The following is a 17,329-nucleotide window of genomic DNA, read 5'->3' as shown; positions in this document are numbered from 1 at the left end:
CCAAAGCCAGGGACAGAGAAGGTATAATTTTTTCAGTTTTGGACCCCCCATTGTAACACACAATAGATTCGATGCCCTATCCAGGGATTGACCTCTGTGATTGACGGGGGCCGGAGAGGGTATAGTGGACGAAGTTATAGAGGAATCTATCTCTGTGACTCCTGTACCTTCCCCCGGTGAGGCGGGTATCATCCCGATTGAGGTCAGTCCTATAAAAGGGGCCATGGTTAGGTTGTTATCCTGGAACATTGCCGGCTTACGGTCAAAGAAGGGTGACCCGAACTGGTTGAATTTTGTAAAGTATTATGATATTATTGCCATTCAAGAGACTTGGGACATGGAGTGTGATTATTGGTTGGACGGTTTTACTTCCTATTCAGTACCTGCCTTGCCCTCCCCAGTAGGCCGGAACAGAGGAGGTCTTCTGACGCTGGTATCGGTGAACATTAAGGGCAAAACTACAATGATTGACTGTGCCAATCAAAATTTTCTTGTTTTAGAGATAATTTTGGATGATGGCAGCAAAATGCTTCTTATAAATTGTTATAATGCACCGAATGGCTATCCTGAAACTGTGCACCTAATATGGTTAGCAGATTTTTTAATTCTTTACAAGGAAAAGCAAACCACTTATTGTTATTTTATTTTGATGGGTGATTTTAATGTACATTTATGTTTAAATTGTGCTCTAACGGATGCTGATGGGCCTGATAGTGTTTCCCCCCCTCATTTAGAACATACCCAGAAGGGAGTGGTCCTTGAAAATCTATTAATGGAAAACGAACTGTATGAGGCAGAGCTTTATGATAATAGGACACGGGTTGCCACATACACGGGAAGGGCTTGTGATTCGAGAATTGACTTTATTTTCGTATCTTTAGGTCTTCTTAAGTATGTGTTTTCTTACAATGCTATTTGTATGCCACTGAGTGATCATAATCCCGTGGGGATGGAGCTGGCAAACGGTTTGTTGAAGTTAAAATCATCAGTTACCCCTCAGGTTATATTGCCGCTAAAGGTTAAGGATCAGGGGAGAAGAATTAAATGGGAAAAGGTAGTCCCTGAAGATTTTTTCTCAAACATAACTTCTTTGGCCGTTGACGATCTGAATGTTTCTGCTAATCCCCTCTCTAGGAGGGAGGAGGCTATATCCTCCTTCGAAGGTGTCTGTCGGTCAGTGGCTATAAACCTAACAGCTAAAGGTCAGGGGGGTAAAAGTAAACCGGCGAAGGGCTGGTTTGACAACAACTGTAGTAAAGCCCATAACCTGCTGAAGAAAGCACTCAATTCTCGCCCGAGGGATAAAGCTTTAGTAGTGCAACTAAGAAAGGACTATACAAAGGCTATTAAAACTTGTAAAAATGAAATAAAGTGTGATGCATGGGTAGAATTAATGGACAAAGCCACCTTAAAAAACAGTGCAAAATTCTGGTCAATTGTCAATACTCAGCTGTTCTCTGGTGACCAAAATACTGTGCTGGAACTTAATATTTCTGAGGTAGATTGGCTTAGCCATTTTGAACAAATATACGGCAGCAACATGGAGCAGGAATCCTTTGTAGCCCCCGATGTCTGATATCCCCATGGAGCCTGTGAGTTTTGATATAGCTGAAGTGTTAAGAACAGTGGAGGATACTGCAGGACGAAAGGCCCCGGGTCCCGATGGGGTCCCAGCGGACATGTTTAAGGCAAACCCATTGTATTGGGCTAATATCCTAACTAAAGTCTTTAACGCAGCTGCAGTAGTAGGATTCCCGTACACCTGGTCCTCAGCTACGATAATCCCAGTATTCAAAAAAGGGCAGAGAGGAGATCCCAGATGCTATAGACCTATATCTCTGCTGGACTCCTCGATTAGAATTTTAGGGAAGGTTGTCCTGGCGAGAATAGCATCTTGGGCCAAAGGGAACAATATTCTATCCGAGGCACAATATGGATTTAGGTCAGGGAGGAGTACAGAGGACCAATGCCTCAATCTTCACCTGATAATTTCCAAATATACAAAGGCAAAAAGGGGAATGATATTTTTAGGCTTTATGGACTTGTCCACAGCCTTTGATCTTGTTAATAGATCTAGGCTGTGGGCAATGCTTTTGAAGTTGGGTCTTGATAGTTCCCTGGTACATTTCCTGGCAGAGCTCCATAAAGATCTGAGAGCCTGCATTAGAATGACAACAGAAGGGAAATGTACGGCAAGTTTTAGATCAACCAGAGGGGTCCGTCAGGGCTGTATACTGGCCCCAATGTTATTCACGTTATATGTGAATTCATTGGAGGATGACCTATTGGCAGTCACGCAGGATATCCCGAGCATGGGGGGTGCACCAATTCCAGTGCTTCTCTATGCCGATGATGCGGTGTTAATTGCCAGGACCCCAATAGCCCTGCAAAAGTTACTCGATTCATTTGGAAATTTTATTTCTTGGTGATTAATAGTAGTAAATCCCACACAATGTCAGTAGGCTCCTCTAAAAATAAAGAAAAAACCTTCTATTGTGATGGCGAGGTTATTACGAGTGTTAAGGTTTTCACCTACTTGGGTGTTATCTTCGATCAAAGGGGTACTTGGTCACCGCAGTTGACATCTAAAGCAAACGCGGTGAGAAGTTCATCCTCTGCAATTCTGGGGTTCGCAAAGAGATTGGGGGGAAAACCCATCGAGGCTATCTTGGCTATTTACAAAGCCAAGACTGCCGCTATTGCCAGATACGGGGCTGCAATTTGGGGATATATACAATCAGACCGTATTCAAATTGAGGAAAATAAATTCCTTCGATTGGTGTTGGGTTTACCTCAGTCTACTGCTACCTATTCCCTACACCTTGAACTAGGTCTTGGTTACATTCTTGACATATTAAATCTAGCCCCACTTCTGATGTGGATCAGGCTCTGGCTAAATCCGAACCTTAGCCTTAACCACAAGATCATAAAAGATTGTCTTAATTTACACCGCAGGAGGGATATCCAATGGCTGTCTTATGTGGAGTCCTTGGCCACAAAGCTGGGACGTCCCGAGATCTTTGACAGCCCAGAATCCCTATGTAAAGCAGATCTAATGTGGGTGAAGACCAATTTTACTAGGCTTAGGGTGGCCGAGCGAGAAACGGTGGAGCTACGCAAATCCTCTGTGAGGGCCCACGTACTGATAACTACATCTTTTGAGCTGGCTCCTTACTTGTCAGTGGTCACAAATTTTTTTCATATGTGGCTACTAACCAAGTTCCGTTTTAACCAAATGTACATAGTCCTGTGGGACGAGAAAGATTGGTGTAGGCTAGAGGAGTCGTCCACCTGTAAATGTGATGGTTTTTCCACCCAGGACAATGCGCACTTCTTGTTTTTATGCTCATTTTATGGTGAACCGCGGATGCGATACTTAAAACCATTGCTGAAGGAGTTGAGTTTTACGCAGTACAAGCCTGCATTGCTATATTTACAGATGTTGGATTCACCTGTAATTATGTTCTGTATTGCCAGTTTCCTGGCTGCATCTGTAAGAAGTAAAAGACTACGGTTAAGATTGGATCTCTAATGCTGAAAGTTAATTAATTCTTGCCTATTGTACGTTGAGCGCAAATTGAAATGAATTTGTAATTACCTTTTTTTACCTGTCTTTTATCCTGTGCTATGTTTAATTCGGTATTAATTGATTTTAATATGTATTAACTGTTTAACATGTCTAGAATACTTTTATGATTTTAACTAATCGAATAAAGTGGTTTTGACTTGACTTGACTTGACGTGTGCGCACCCATACAGGTTCCCTCAGGAAAAGGACAATCAAAACAGCAGGTTCTCAAGAAAGTAGGCCAAAAGGTAGAGTTCTGTATATCTCAGAAGCATAGTGCTATTCATCTATTAGGGCACAGACATTAAGAACAAACCCTTCATTACATGGAATAAGCAACATTGATATAGAACCTGCACAAATGATATCATGAAGTGTCTGATGAGGCATCTTCTGGTCTTCTGTTGATGTTGTTGAAGAGTTCAGAGAGGATAAGGATTTGTCACCACCAATACTCAAAGTGTCAATGATCCTATGTAGGCTTTGTCTGACTGAGCCCCTGCCAGTCTTTCCAGAAGACAAAGATTTCCCATGATAGTGGTGCATGTAGTAGGGCACTAGTGATGAGGGGGTGTCTGATATGCATGATCACTGGTTCTAGGAGGCCAAACGTCATATTGATTAAGGGGGGGGCAAGTGTGAAGCACTGCTGCTTTTGTTACTGGGGGCTGATATCGCAGCATGGGGCAAAACCGTCCCCCAGTAAGATAAAACTGCCCCCTAGTTCTGCAAAACCGGCCTCCACCCTTCCAGCCTCCCAGGTAAACCCCTGATGACCACTACGGAGAGTCCGGGCCTGAATCGTGCCCTATGTGATATTTATATAGCACGAACCAAGCCAAAAGACAGTGTAGCTTTGCACTAGATCAAAGCCAAGGATACAGTCAACATGTGATTGGAGAGTTAGCTGGTGAGTGCTGCTGCATGTGATGTAATAATCTTTAAAGAGGTGTGCCTTCAATTCTTTCCTAAATTGAAGCTGTGCTTATGGATATTTTGAATATCAATAAAAATATATTAAAAAATAATATTTTAAAAAAAAGAGAGCTAGGAAAAGAGAGAGAGTGAACGTGAGAGAGTGACAGGGCAAGAGACTTGGGGCCGGATGTAGGTCGCCAATTACCGGTCGGTAACGGCCGATTTCGGCCGTTACCAACTGGTATTTGGGAATTGACATGTAGATGGGCTCATAATTACATAATCGGTATATTTACCGATTCGGTAAAAAAACGAATCTGTAAATTTACCAAATCGGTAAATACAGAGGTAGATGGCACTGAAAACAGCGCCACAGGCCATTACTGATTCGTTATTTACCATGTAATACTATTACATGCTAAATAACGAATTCCAGTGTACATGCACATCTGTGCATGTACACCTGTGCCATGTGGCACACAGACATGCCCCAGGGGCATGTATGTGTGTCACATGGCACACAAGCCACAAACAGGGGTGCAACAGGGTGTCAAAGTGACACCCTGTCCCCCTTGTAAAATCGGTAATTTTACCGATTCGGTAATTACCGAATCGGTATTTGCTATTGAATTCTATGGGCTGCAAGGCCCATAGGAATCAATGGCAAATACTGATTCGGTAATTACCGAATCGGTAATTACGAATCTTACCGAATCGGTATTTTTACCGAATTTTTTACCTACATCTTATTTACCGATTCATGAATACCGAATCGGTAAAATTCGGTATTTATGAATCGGTAAATAAGATTTACCTACATCGGGCCCAGAGAGAGAAAGAAGCACAAAGTTAATAAGAAGAGAGGGACAAAAAGAGAAAGAGACAGAGCAATTAAAAAATGATAAAGAGAAGAGAAAAGGAGTAAAAAAAAGCGTGATCTATAGACCACCAGCTTCGTTTGCTAGTAATCACAACGCTGTCAATTACGAGAAAGTGTTTCTGTAGAATATGTGCTAAGGGCAGATGTCCAGTAGAACTGGTTGAGTTGGTATGCTCCACTGCACTATAGCTGTGCAGACATCTCTAGTGCCTGGGACAGCTTGCAAGTGGATATCCATGAACCTGCCTCCACCAATCAGAAGCGTATGTTGTCACTGTGGATACGGCAGCGTTGTAGGACAGCAGCTGATGAGACTGAGACCTTGACAGAGCGACCCATGCTGCTACTACTGCATTGTCACCAGATTTTTAGTCTGCTCCTATCAGAAATCACATCTCTTTACCTGCGTGCCCCTGTTACCAATTAGCATTTTGCTCTTCGTCCGCAAAAACATGAATAAATAGAAATTCATTACCCCTACTTGTCACTCAACCTTCCTAGAATGTAAAGGTGAGTGACTATTTATAGCACAATTTCCTTCGTGCTTTTCAGTGTGTCATTTTCACCTCGATAGTCAGAGTTTCATTTAGTAAGCTATTGATTTTTTTAAACTTTAATGCAAGGTATTTGTGGTAGCAGGTGTGCCTTATTTCATCACTGATTTCTCTTTGTCTATGCTAATCGCATGTACATTTTACTTCCTGGCATGGATAACATAAGAAAAGAACCACTCAAGAAGACCTGCTATTTCAAGGATTACTTATCCAGTGCATTCATTTGCAAAGTATAATCCGACATGTCAAATGTAATATAAATGGTACTTTTTACTTTAAACTGAAGATCAGTGGGCTAATTGTTTGTGGCTTGACGGGTAAGTTGATTCCAGAATCAGAAATCACCAAAGCCCATATGTATCAAGCAAAATTGCATTTGCAAACGCTCGTTTGCGAATGCAATTTTGCCAAATGGTATGTATTATGGCAAAATTTGCGATTCCTTATTTTGCGATTGCATTAAAGGAATCGCAAATTTTGCGATTCCTTAAATGCAATGTAAGAAGCACCAACAAAGTGCAACTTGGCCTTAAGGAATTGCAAATTACCACTAACTTCAAGTTGGTGGTAATTTGCGATTTCTTTGAAAAATGCACTTTTTTGCATTTTTCAAAGTGCAATGTGAAGCACATACATGCCCTTAGGGCATGTATGTGCGCCACATGTGCACCCATGCTTATTGCAGGGGTGCAACAGGGTGTCCTTTTGACACCCCTGCACCCTTGAAATTGCATTCTCAATTTGCAATTCGCTAATTGCTAATTGCAAATTGAGAATGTCTTCCCAGTCATTCCGATGGGCCTCTAGGCCCATAGGAATGAATGGGGAGGTATTCCCTAATTGCCAATCGCAATTTGCGATTCGCAATTAAGGAATATGTAGGATTCGCCAAATATACTGCAAATCCTACATACATAGCATTTTGCAATTCTAAAAAAGTGATTCGCAAAAAATCGCTATTTGAGAATCGCAAAATGACTTTTTGATACATATGGCCCAAGTTTATTCCATCTTGTTCCCAGGGATGCCCAGTCATTGGCTTAGTCACCCTCATGTAGAAATTCATATATGCACGCAAGCATGCACAAACATACATAGCATTAACAGCATGTACGCAGAGTATTCGAATTGTAGACACACACCTGAGATTACCTTGTTCAACTATCTACATTTATTAATGAATTGAGGGACCAGGGCTACTGGTCCTGTGCATTATGTATGTGAGGACCATGAGATTCATGTGAGAGAGAAGTCAAGCAAACCCATGTTGCAGGCATACATGTTTTCATGGGAATAGGTGGCTGAGCTTTCCTATTCATACTTTTATAGTCTCAGGTACCTTTGTTTTTCCCCTCTGGCGCTGCAGTGCTGTGAAATATATGTCTATGTAGATATATATATATATATAAATCACTGGAAAAACAAATGCTGAAGTGACATTATAGTTAGAATTGTGATTATATCCTATTTTAAATTGAAAAAAAGACCTTGTAAATTCACTGAAATAAACCAAAGGTTAAAGGGACGTTATAGTCAGGTGCAAATGTCAGTTTAAGCATACTGTTTTAAATTAACAAAACCACTGAAATGTACCAGTTATAGTTATGTCAAGTAACTATAATTCATGCCCTAATGTAACTATAACTGACTCCCCCGCCAGGCATACTGGTCTCATCAATGATGTCATTTCAGATGTTATAATGATGTTATCAATGATGTCCTACAAAATGTCATGAGGATGTAATATGGAAGGCAATTAGCAATGCATGGTGAGGACTCAAGTTAAAGTTACTTTAGGGCACAAGCAGCAGACCTACATCATGATTATTTGATAAAATGTCTGGAGGAAGAAGACAACCCAGACTCTCTGAAAATGAGGTAACTGTGATTGTGGGTGATATAATTAGGGCTGAACCCCAATTCTTTGGAGTACGTACTGGTGCAGACAACAACCATGAGCCAGAGAAGGGAAATGTGGACCAGAAGCAAGGAAACGGTGAAAGCTCTCCACTGCACAGATGCTCACAGGGGGAACGTTTGCAAGTGGTGGAATGCTCTGAGGGGGAGAATCTATTCCCTCGCTTCCAAGGCACCCTGGCAACTGGTGGTGGGTCTCCCATTCCATTCAACCTCATGCCCTGGGAGTAAAAGGTGTTGTCAATACTGCACACTGAAGGCACTTTAAAAATTACAGTGGAGTGGCGATTGTTAAGTACAAACACTACCTCTCTTACAATAACTGACTCACCCTCTCCCCACTCTTACACCCCAATCACTAATTCAAATCTGTACACTAATGACAACCTCTTAATACAAGTAGGCCACCTGATGTCTCTCACAACTCACTGTATTCTCTATGTATTCATAATCTTACATTTAATGGGCCTGACTCACAAAGATAACATACACATTTAACTCCTTCGATGCTCATGACAAGGTGAGCTCGTCATGAGCCACGGTGCTCGTGTGCTCATGACGAGCTGAGCTCGTCATGACCGTTAGAACGTTCGCATGCTGGGCTAATTCCCTTGCTGTGCGAGCGTTCTATGAAAACGGGTGTGGTCATGACGAGCTCAGCTCAGCATGAGCACATGAGCACTGTGCCGCATGACGAGCTGAGCTTCTCATGAGCATGGGGGCGCTGTGTGCGCCCCCCCTCCCCCCAGCACAGTGGGGGAATGCGCCCAGCAGCGAAGGTGTTAAGTACATGTACTGCTTTTGGTGTTCTATCCTGGAGTGAGTCTTGACTCGTATGGGCATTCCTTCGGTTCCTGGGACCGTTCACTTTATCTAACTGGATTCACCATGACACCTCTGAAAATATGTCACTTAACAAATGAATGGATTTCCAGACCCACCACTCAAGCCAATCAGCCCAAGGCGTCACTTTGAAGTACTGAAGAAACAAGTTTAGCCTGTTTTGAGCTTCCCGTAGCAGAAAATGTGTTTCAGAGGGCTCTTGTTGAGACGGTATCCAGCTTTGTAGAACTCATTGCCTGATACAGCCTGCATCCTTGCTGTTGGAGGATTCTGAGCTCCAAATGTGAGACTAAGTCTGAATGCAGAAATCTTGACAGGGCTAAGGATTAAAAAGTATCCAGAGGACCAGAAGACTTCCCTAGACACAAGATTTAATTTTTTTCCACTCTGAGCTTTTCCCGCAAAAAACAATAGCTTAAACAGGCCCTCATCCAATGAGAGTTGGTAGTCAGTACCTTAATCCTGGAGATCAAAGGAATCTACAAGTTGACACTGGTTTAGGGCCTCTGGTCAGGAAAAGTGGTACACTGACTAAAGGTTTCTGCCTCACCAATTGGGCCCAAGGTAAAGACAGTCCTTGTATTTTCCAGTGGTTCAGTGGTGTGATCGGCTTTGCCAGGTCTGCATTTTTGTGAATTCTACACTAACTGGTCATGCAATGATCTCTGTGACAAGTGCGAGCAGGAAGGCAGAGGAAGATGGGAAACCCCTGTCAACAGCAACCCAAAACAAGAGCATGAAGACAAGACAGGCTGCCCCACTCAAATCCCCATTTATCTGTGGGGGGTAGCCTCTCCAGGGAACAGTGGTAAGAATGGGAGTGGGTAACTCCCAATCTTTAAAGGGACCCTCTTTCACAATTTCAGCAACATTCCACTGCTTCATCAACTAAAATAGATCCTTGGAATGCTCTGGCGGGATGCCTTGCAATGTACATTTGCTGCTGGATAGTTCTTCCTCCAAGCCTTATCTTAAGTACCATATATAGTATGCCTGATACAAAATGGAAGACACAGAGGCTGCAGCTCTCCTCGTTCACACATTAGTATCACATACAAATGTAACATCTGCACATCTGAAATACACACACAAGCAAAATCCGTTCCTCCTATAGATGGGCGAAGGACCTGGTTATGGAGACCGGTACAACATTTTCAAATGCTGGAGAGGCTGGTAGGCTTCCCACCCAAAGCAGGTAACAGGGTAAAAGGACTGCCCTGCACTATCATCATTTCTCTGCTACCACTCTCAGTCCTCGACCTGGGGAGATGACAGCACTCACTCTCCTACGAATAGGAGGAGTACTTTGTGGGCCCTCATAACCTCAACGCTCCTCTTATTTCACTTTACGAAAAGACCTCAGCGTACATGCATGATTGTCATGTGTGTTGTGTGGGGCGTCAAAAAATACTAAAGCTTTCTATGGACACTGCCTGGCATGGGCACACACTCTACAAAGTTATATAGGGGACCTGTTTGAATGCTGATCAAGAGAGGGATGTCTGTGTGAACTATGCTGAGACAGAATCCGAAAGCAAAAAAGAGGGCAAGGCGACAGCAACACCACCCTACTTTGAACAGAACACAACCAGATGCTTGTTCATTCTGAAAATGCTTATTTATTAATGCCTGCTCAGGCTCTCTCTCCTCTGATCCTCAAGACGCTAACACTCAGGTTGTGTGGTTCTCCTTGACAGCCCAGTTGTCTTGAAGACTTTACTTTCAGTCATTCACCCTCCACGCCTTCTTGAGCTTCTTGCTGTGGCTTTTCACATTCATACCTATACATGGGCACTTTTCAACCTGAGACTGCCCTGCAATATCTAGTTGCTGATACAGAAGGGCAAATAGACTGACTCCTGGTCTACCTTATGACATTACAGTCAGTAGCCCAGAACTGCAGGAGCTGATGCTTTTGCAGTCTCGATGTGCAGCCCCTTATCCTGTACTACAGTGATTTATTTTGTGAAATAAACGTTTAATTTCATTTGCTAGCTCAGCTTTGCTGAACAAGCTGCCTCTGACCTTTACAATTAAATTATGAACATGCATTTTATTGTTCCCTGATTACTGTTATTATAGCAAGCCTGCCTTCAACAAATTAACAGCCTCCAAAACATTGCTGTATGAAAAATATATTTAATCTTGCAAAGCACTAATTTGTGATAATACAGAGACTGAAACATTAGACAACACACTGTGCTGAGCTTCAACTGTGGTAGTGATTTTTGTCTCTGAATTACTTTTGCTGCCAAGTATACAGGATTATTTCTGATAAAGTAACAGGCAAAATGAGCAACAAAGTGAGTGTGTCTGAGACAGTGCATATGGCGAAGGGAGAAAGGAAGTCTATTAAGAAGCGTGAGATGATGGGTGGCAGAGAGGAAGAGAGATTGGGAATGAATACAAATGCGGGATGTACTGAGAGAGCGAATTACTGGGCTAGAGTATGAATGAGTGAGAGGGCCAAAAAATAAGTGCGAGTGAGTGTGAGCAAGAGAGAGTAAGACTGAAAATGTGAGTGAAATAAATTGACAGTATTTACGATGGAAGGTGTGGGAAGGGAGGGAGCTAAAGGTAATAGGAGAAGGAAAAAACGAGGAAAGAGCAAAAAGGTGGAAGATGACAAGAGGCATGGAGAAGTAGACATAGTGCAAGAGATGGAGATATAAATAGAATGAACAGGTATGTTGTGACCAGTATTTTGTGAGTGATTGGGTGATCTCTAAGCAGATACATACACTGCTAATATCCTCATATTAGATGTCACAAATGACATCATTGTCTTCACTGATATTACAGATGAGGTCACCAATAACATCATGTATGACATCACGGATGACAAATTGAGACTCTACCTTTAGCATGGGTACTCACAAAATTTCTGTCGGGGGTCAAAATAACAGTGTGGTTTTTGGCCGAGGGCCGCACCGGTAGGGGTGGGGTCAGTGGGGGACGGGGTCAGTGGGGGGTGCAGGGCTAGAGTAAATTAAATGTGTTGTAATGTGCAAAAAACGTGTGTTCTTATCGATCCCCTTGAGGCATCAATGATACCATTTGTTAGAACTGGCATCTTTTGAAGTGGTTTCCCCTGTCTTTTTACTTCTGGCCTCCTGTTTTTGACTGTGTGGTGAACTTCGTTTTTGCTGATTTTAGGACTCCCGGCACTTTACCACTGCTGACCAGTGCTAAAGTGCATTTGCTCTGTGTCTAAACTGTAATGCATTTGGTTTCATCATGATTGACTTCTCTGATTTACTAATAAGACCCTAGTACAATAAACTGTGGGTGCCTAGGGCCTGTGTATCAAAATCTACTGGTGGGCCTGCAGTATCAGTTGTGCCACCCAGAAGAGAAGCCCTGAAAACATCTCATGTCTGCCACTGAAGAGCCTGTATGTGCAGTTTTAACTGCCATGTCTACCTGTCAAGTACATCATCTCCTTGTGTTTGCTTTGTTCGCCCTAAGTTGGTAGGGTGTGCCCAGAAGTGGATCCCTTGCTCACTTTGCCATTGCAATCAAGCTTGCCTGGCTGATGAAGGGTGTTACCCAGAAAACGGTCCCAGGATGCTTGTTTCCAGTTCAGACCTGGCTTGGCAGTTCGGCTGGACTGTTCCCATGAGGCACAGGGTCAAGACTGTTTTGCAAATAGCTGTTTCTGAACTGAGGTGGCAAAGTGAACTAAAGAATGATGATGGATTCAACCCAGATCTGGGACTGGGGGTGAGTGTCTGAAAAGTTTCAGTGCTCCGTCCATCATCTCCTTGTGTTTGCTAAGTACACTGACCCAAACGTTCCCTTTTTTTCACATGTAGGGAAATTGGTTTTTAAATTGCAGGTCTGAAAATGCCACTTTTAGAAAGTTGACATTTTCTTAATTAGCCATTCTGTGCCTCTGCCTATCACTAGAGTACACATCTGGGATAGATGACAGTTGGGCTTTGTGGATTTACTTTAGACTGCCACATACAAAGGGAGCTGAGGGGGTACTCTGCATATCCTGATGGCCCATCATCAGGCTGATGGGTCTTCCTGAGCAAGAGTGGGCAGAGGAGCTGGACCTTGCACCTGAATAGAGCTGTGCCTGTCCTCACACAAAGGACTGCATACCCTCCTGCAGTGTGTCTGGATCCATTCTGTCAAGAAGAAGAGCTGTTGTGCTGCCAGGAGGGACTGTCACTTTGATGCTTGTTTTGCTTTGTTGGCCTACTGCCTGCTGTTTCTGTTCTAGGAGTGGGAGGCATTGGACGTTGCTCTATGCAGCCGGCTTTCCAAGGTTCTCTAAGGACTTAAGATAAGCTTGCCTCCTGTTGGAAGTCTTAGGGCTATCAAAGACTTCATCTGTAAAACCTGGGCTACTCGGCCAAGAGCCCTACTCTGCCAAGTGGTGCCAAATCCAGTTCCTGGGCCCTTTGAAGTGAGTTGCTGTGCTAAAAAAGAAGAAACCAGTACATCGACTTTGAGTGTGACTTTGGAGCCTGTGCCACTCTTCGACACTGCACTGGTGGCTGCACTGGAGCCATGGTCCCCGCTAAACGCAATGACCGTGACTTATAACACATGCACAACATTTCGGCAGATCCTCCAAAGATCAGCCACCGAATGAGTCTCGAGCACTGTGTCACTGAAATCCATTAATCCTGAATCCGCCACAGCACCTGTGGCCCAGTGGTTTGACCTTTGATGATTCACCGACCCTGCACCACCAGCAGAGACAACGCCTCGCCACCAATGCTGCATCACCTCCCCTGTGTCTTGCAATGTCCCAGGCATCAGTGGCTCAACAACACTGCACTGCCTAAATGAACCAATGGCCCACTTGCTTCAGTGATGCCTCACTTCCATTGTGCAACACACCATCCTGAGCACCAATGTGCCTATGATCTGCACCGACAATAAGGAACCATTGCTGCACCTGCCCCAATAACGCCTCACCTCCCAATCACCTTGCAATGTCTTTGTTTCGTCATCGTTTCCAAGCTACTGTAACCGGGGTGTGTACAACTCCGTAGCCAGCATCGCTCTCCTTCACGGTTGGCCCGAACCTTTGGATTCAGCTTCATCAAGCACATTGTTACAGCCCAAAATAGAGCTGTTGTGTTTCTAAGTGATATAACTGCATTTAATCTTTGAAAATTCACATCTTGACTTGTGTATGTTGGATATTTGTAATTTTTGTCTTGTCTTACTAAGATAAATATAGGCTATCTTTCTAACCTCTAGTGGATTATGTTTGTGGAATTTTCGCTGTGTTACTGTCTGTGTATGTGTGTGTGCACAAATACTTTACACTTTGCCTCTTTAGTTTAGCCTGACTTCTCTGAGCCAAGCTACTGGAGAGTGCGCACAGAAAAACTTAGCGTTTACAACACTTACCCTGACCTGGTCTCCGGTTCCCTACTTGGAGAGGGTGCATACCTCTGCCAACTAGAGACCCCATTTCTACCTCAAATGATAGTGTCATTTTTGATATAGGTAATGCCATTTACGATGTACTTTGAGATTTATATATGTGATATTTCTTTAGACAGTGTAGAACTTGATCAACCTCTGAGAAAATATCTCTTTGGGAAAAAAAAATAACTGTTGACTCCAAATGAAGCGTACTAAACATATGAATCAACGAAATTAATAACAAAAGATGGAAGTAGACCGACCACACTTTGGTATTTAGCTCCTGCACTCTGTCTCTAGTGCCCAACCTACTTAGACCTTAATTAATAGATACTCCTGACTGATAAATAACTTTGTTTCAATGTAACTACTTTAAAAAACGAAGGGGCAGATTTACAAGCCCCTTGCGCCACTTTTGCGTCATTTTTCCCATGTTACAAATGACACCAAAGTAGCGCAAGGGGCTTGTAAATCTGCCCTAAATATTTAACTAAATAACACAACGAGAATTAAGTACCCAATGACTGCAAAAATCCGGTCTATTTTGACTGCTGTTCGAATAGCTGCAGCTTTAGCTACTGAAAGGGTCAAACAACACCATCAGATGGAAAAAGACCAAGGGGCCTATTATCAACAACTAGCGAAAATGATCGCTAACTAAGCTTAGCAACATTTTTTCTATCGCCGTGCTTCGCCTGATTTTATCGCAGAGATAACGTGCTATTAGCAACGTTTATCTCAAATGCGATAACATTTCAGGCGTTAGCGGCGAAATGCGAGAATATCGCTGGTAATCCGGTGATATTCACGCATTGTCGCTAATGAGGACTTAGCCATAATATCCAACTCCCATTGGATATAATGGCTAAGAACTGGTCTGAGCAGGCGTTAGTTTTTGGAGATATTCGCGCTTAGCGCAAATATTTCCATCGCTACGCCTGCCTTGCTAATAGGCAATAGCGACCTTAGCGACTGCTTTCAGTCGCTAACTGGTTGGGTACGCCCACTTTGCATGTCATTAGCGATAAATATCGCTGACATGCAAAGAGCGGGCCCCAAATCGCTCGCTATCGCCTAAAAGCTGTTGCTAACATCAGTTAGCGACAACTTGCTAATAGGGCGATATAATTATCGCCACTTAGCGGCCAAAAACGGCCGCTAAAGCGGCGATAATCGACTATCACCAAGCTTGGTAATATGCCCCCATAAGAGGGAAAACGATTCTGGACCATCTATATGCACGATTTAAACTTAACTGTTGTTTGAAAATCTTTTTTAAAATCAGCATAAAAAGTAATTAAAAGTTTTTAATTCCTATTGAGCAGCACAGCATCATTAAAAACAAACATCTACTTTTTTTGGCTTTTCCGGTGTCATTAATATCAATAAGAAAACATGTCTACCTTCTAACATAGGGAATACCGCAGCTGAAATCATAAAAAATGCAAATGTTTCATAAACAGTGTAAGTGACATTTTAAAAATGAATGAAATAAAACAAATATTTTATATGTCTTTAATTTTTAGTTTGCATCCTTACTGGTGCAAACATGCTGATCTAGCATCATTGAAACAGGAAGCTGTTCATGTTTTAGAAACTAAAGTAAGAGTGTAGAGAAAAGAACATACTTTCGAAACTGCTTGATGGATGCACACAAACCAAGTTTTGCACAGGCGAAACTAAAAGAAAATGGGTGCAATAGTGCCATATATTTATGTTCAAGTTTACCGACTATGGTTACATTTTGAGAAATAGGAGCACCGCTGCTGAATTGTGAAATGATGGAACAGTTAACCCTTTGAAAACTATAGGCATGAAGTGTTATTTTCGTGTTGCAAAATACTGCCTATTGTGCACAGACTCGTTTGTGACACGAGTTATTTTTCGGCATGTTTTCTGCAATTAGTTCTTGGGCCGACAATATACATAATATGAGGTTCAAGATGAAAAAAGTCTGCAAGGGGGTGTTTAGATTGTCTAGTAATCTCGGAAGCCAACCCATCAAAGACATGGTTACCATCAATTAAGTAAAAGTTCTATCTGCCGCATCCTATGGTGGAGGTGTGTGGGAATACGCGAGTAGCAACCTCTTACAGTTTGAGGAAAACAATTTTCCAAGGCATCTGCTACCCACCCTCACTTCAGTTTCATCTATCATTATGCACAGGGAGGTAGGGCTCAACCACCTGCATGACATGTTATCACTAAAACCAATCTCCCTATGGTGCTCCTTATGGACCAAAAATGAAGCCACACTCACAAGGGCCCTTACACAGGACTACCTAACTCTGGATTACGCTTTTACATTTCCATGGCTGACTTTTATTAATAATATTCTTAGAATGATGTTCGGTTTCTCTGGAGTTGAAGATACCTCCATTTCTGCGTTCACAGAATGCCTACTGGTTTCAGTGTAGCCTCTATCCCTAAAGAAACAGGAGCTGCAAATTAAAATGCCATGATGCGAAGGGCATTGGTGGGAGTCTGCAGTATTCCCTGTGCCCCTGTGTTCTTCCCTCAATTTGTGCAGCCCGTGTTCACTGTTTGGAAGCTGTCCCTTATGCACTGCTTATCCTATCATTATCCAATCAGTGGTTTGCAATTGCAACTGATGTCTCAAACTATTGATACATTGTATAGTGAATTGACAGAAAGGGGTACTGTTGGACACCTCATTTATCTAACAATTCATATTGAGTCACAATGTGTATAATGCTAATTGAAATAACATTAGTGACTCAAGATGTTAGAAATGTGGTTTCTAGATGGTTGGAACATGCACTTAAGAAAGACTGAACCCAGCATTCTAGTCAGGGCAAGTAAGTTATGCATGAAAGATAACCTGTACTCACTCTCTGGTAGCTTGGTGCAGAGCAGTCAGGTTTATCATCGGAGGCAATGTGTAAAGCGGTTGCACGACACACTCACACAGAATCATACGGAATACACCACAAAGTATTGAAAACAAATATATAGTGTATTGTGCAAAACAGAGACCAAAAGGACATAAATCATAAAATACTGTGCATATGTGCAATTACTGAATTGTTATTTGTTATCTTGTCAGTGCAAAAATACATCACTACATCAGGGCATGTAATGACACAGTTTGGTTAGGACAAACCATCTAAAAACAACAACACTAGGGATCACTGAAGGTAAATAACTCCCCCAAAAAGGTCCTCTGAGCCCATCAGTAATGGCAAACCCATGCAGGCACTATGAGTGGGTTTACGATAATTGTTAGAGCTCAGT

General features: G+C 42.6%; 1 protein-coding gene across 1 annotated transcript in view; it reads right to left on the bottom strand.

Moving 5' to 3' along the window:
- Positions 1–3,351: 3,351 nt before the first annotated feature.
- Positions 3,352–17,329, bottom strand: part of LOC144784082 (uncharacterized) — a 42,019-nt gene continuing 28,041 nt past the window's right edge. Inside the window, exon 2 of the mRNA XM_078662771.1 lies at positions 3,352–3,491. Within this exon, the coding sequence (XP_078518897.1) occupies positions 3,352–3,491 (140 nt within the window). The remainder of the gene's footprint in view (positions 3,492–17,329) is intronic.

The sequence above is a fragment of the Lissotriton helveticus genome, chromosome 10 (genome assembly GCF_964261635.1).
Source record: "Lissotriton helveticus chromosome 10, aLisHel1.1, whole genome shotgun sequence".
In the NCBI taxonomy this organism is placed as follows: Eukaryota; Metazoa; Chordata; class Amphibia; order Caudata; family Salamandridae; genus Lissotriton; species Lissotriton helveticus.
The sequence above is the reverse complement of the archived record's forward strand: the minus strand, read 5'-3'. Positions and strand labels throughout refer to the sequence as shown.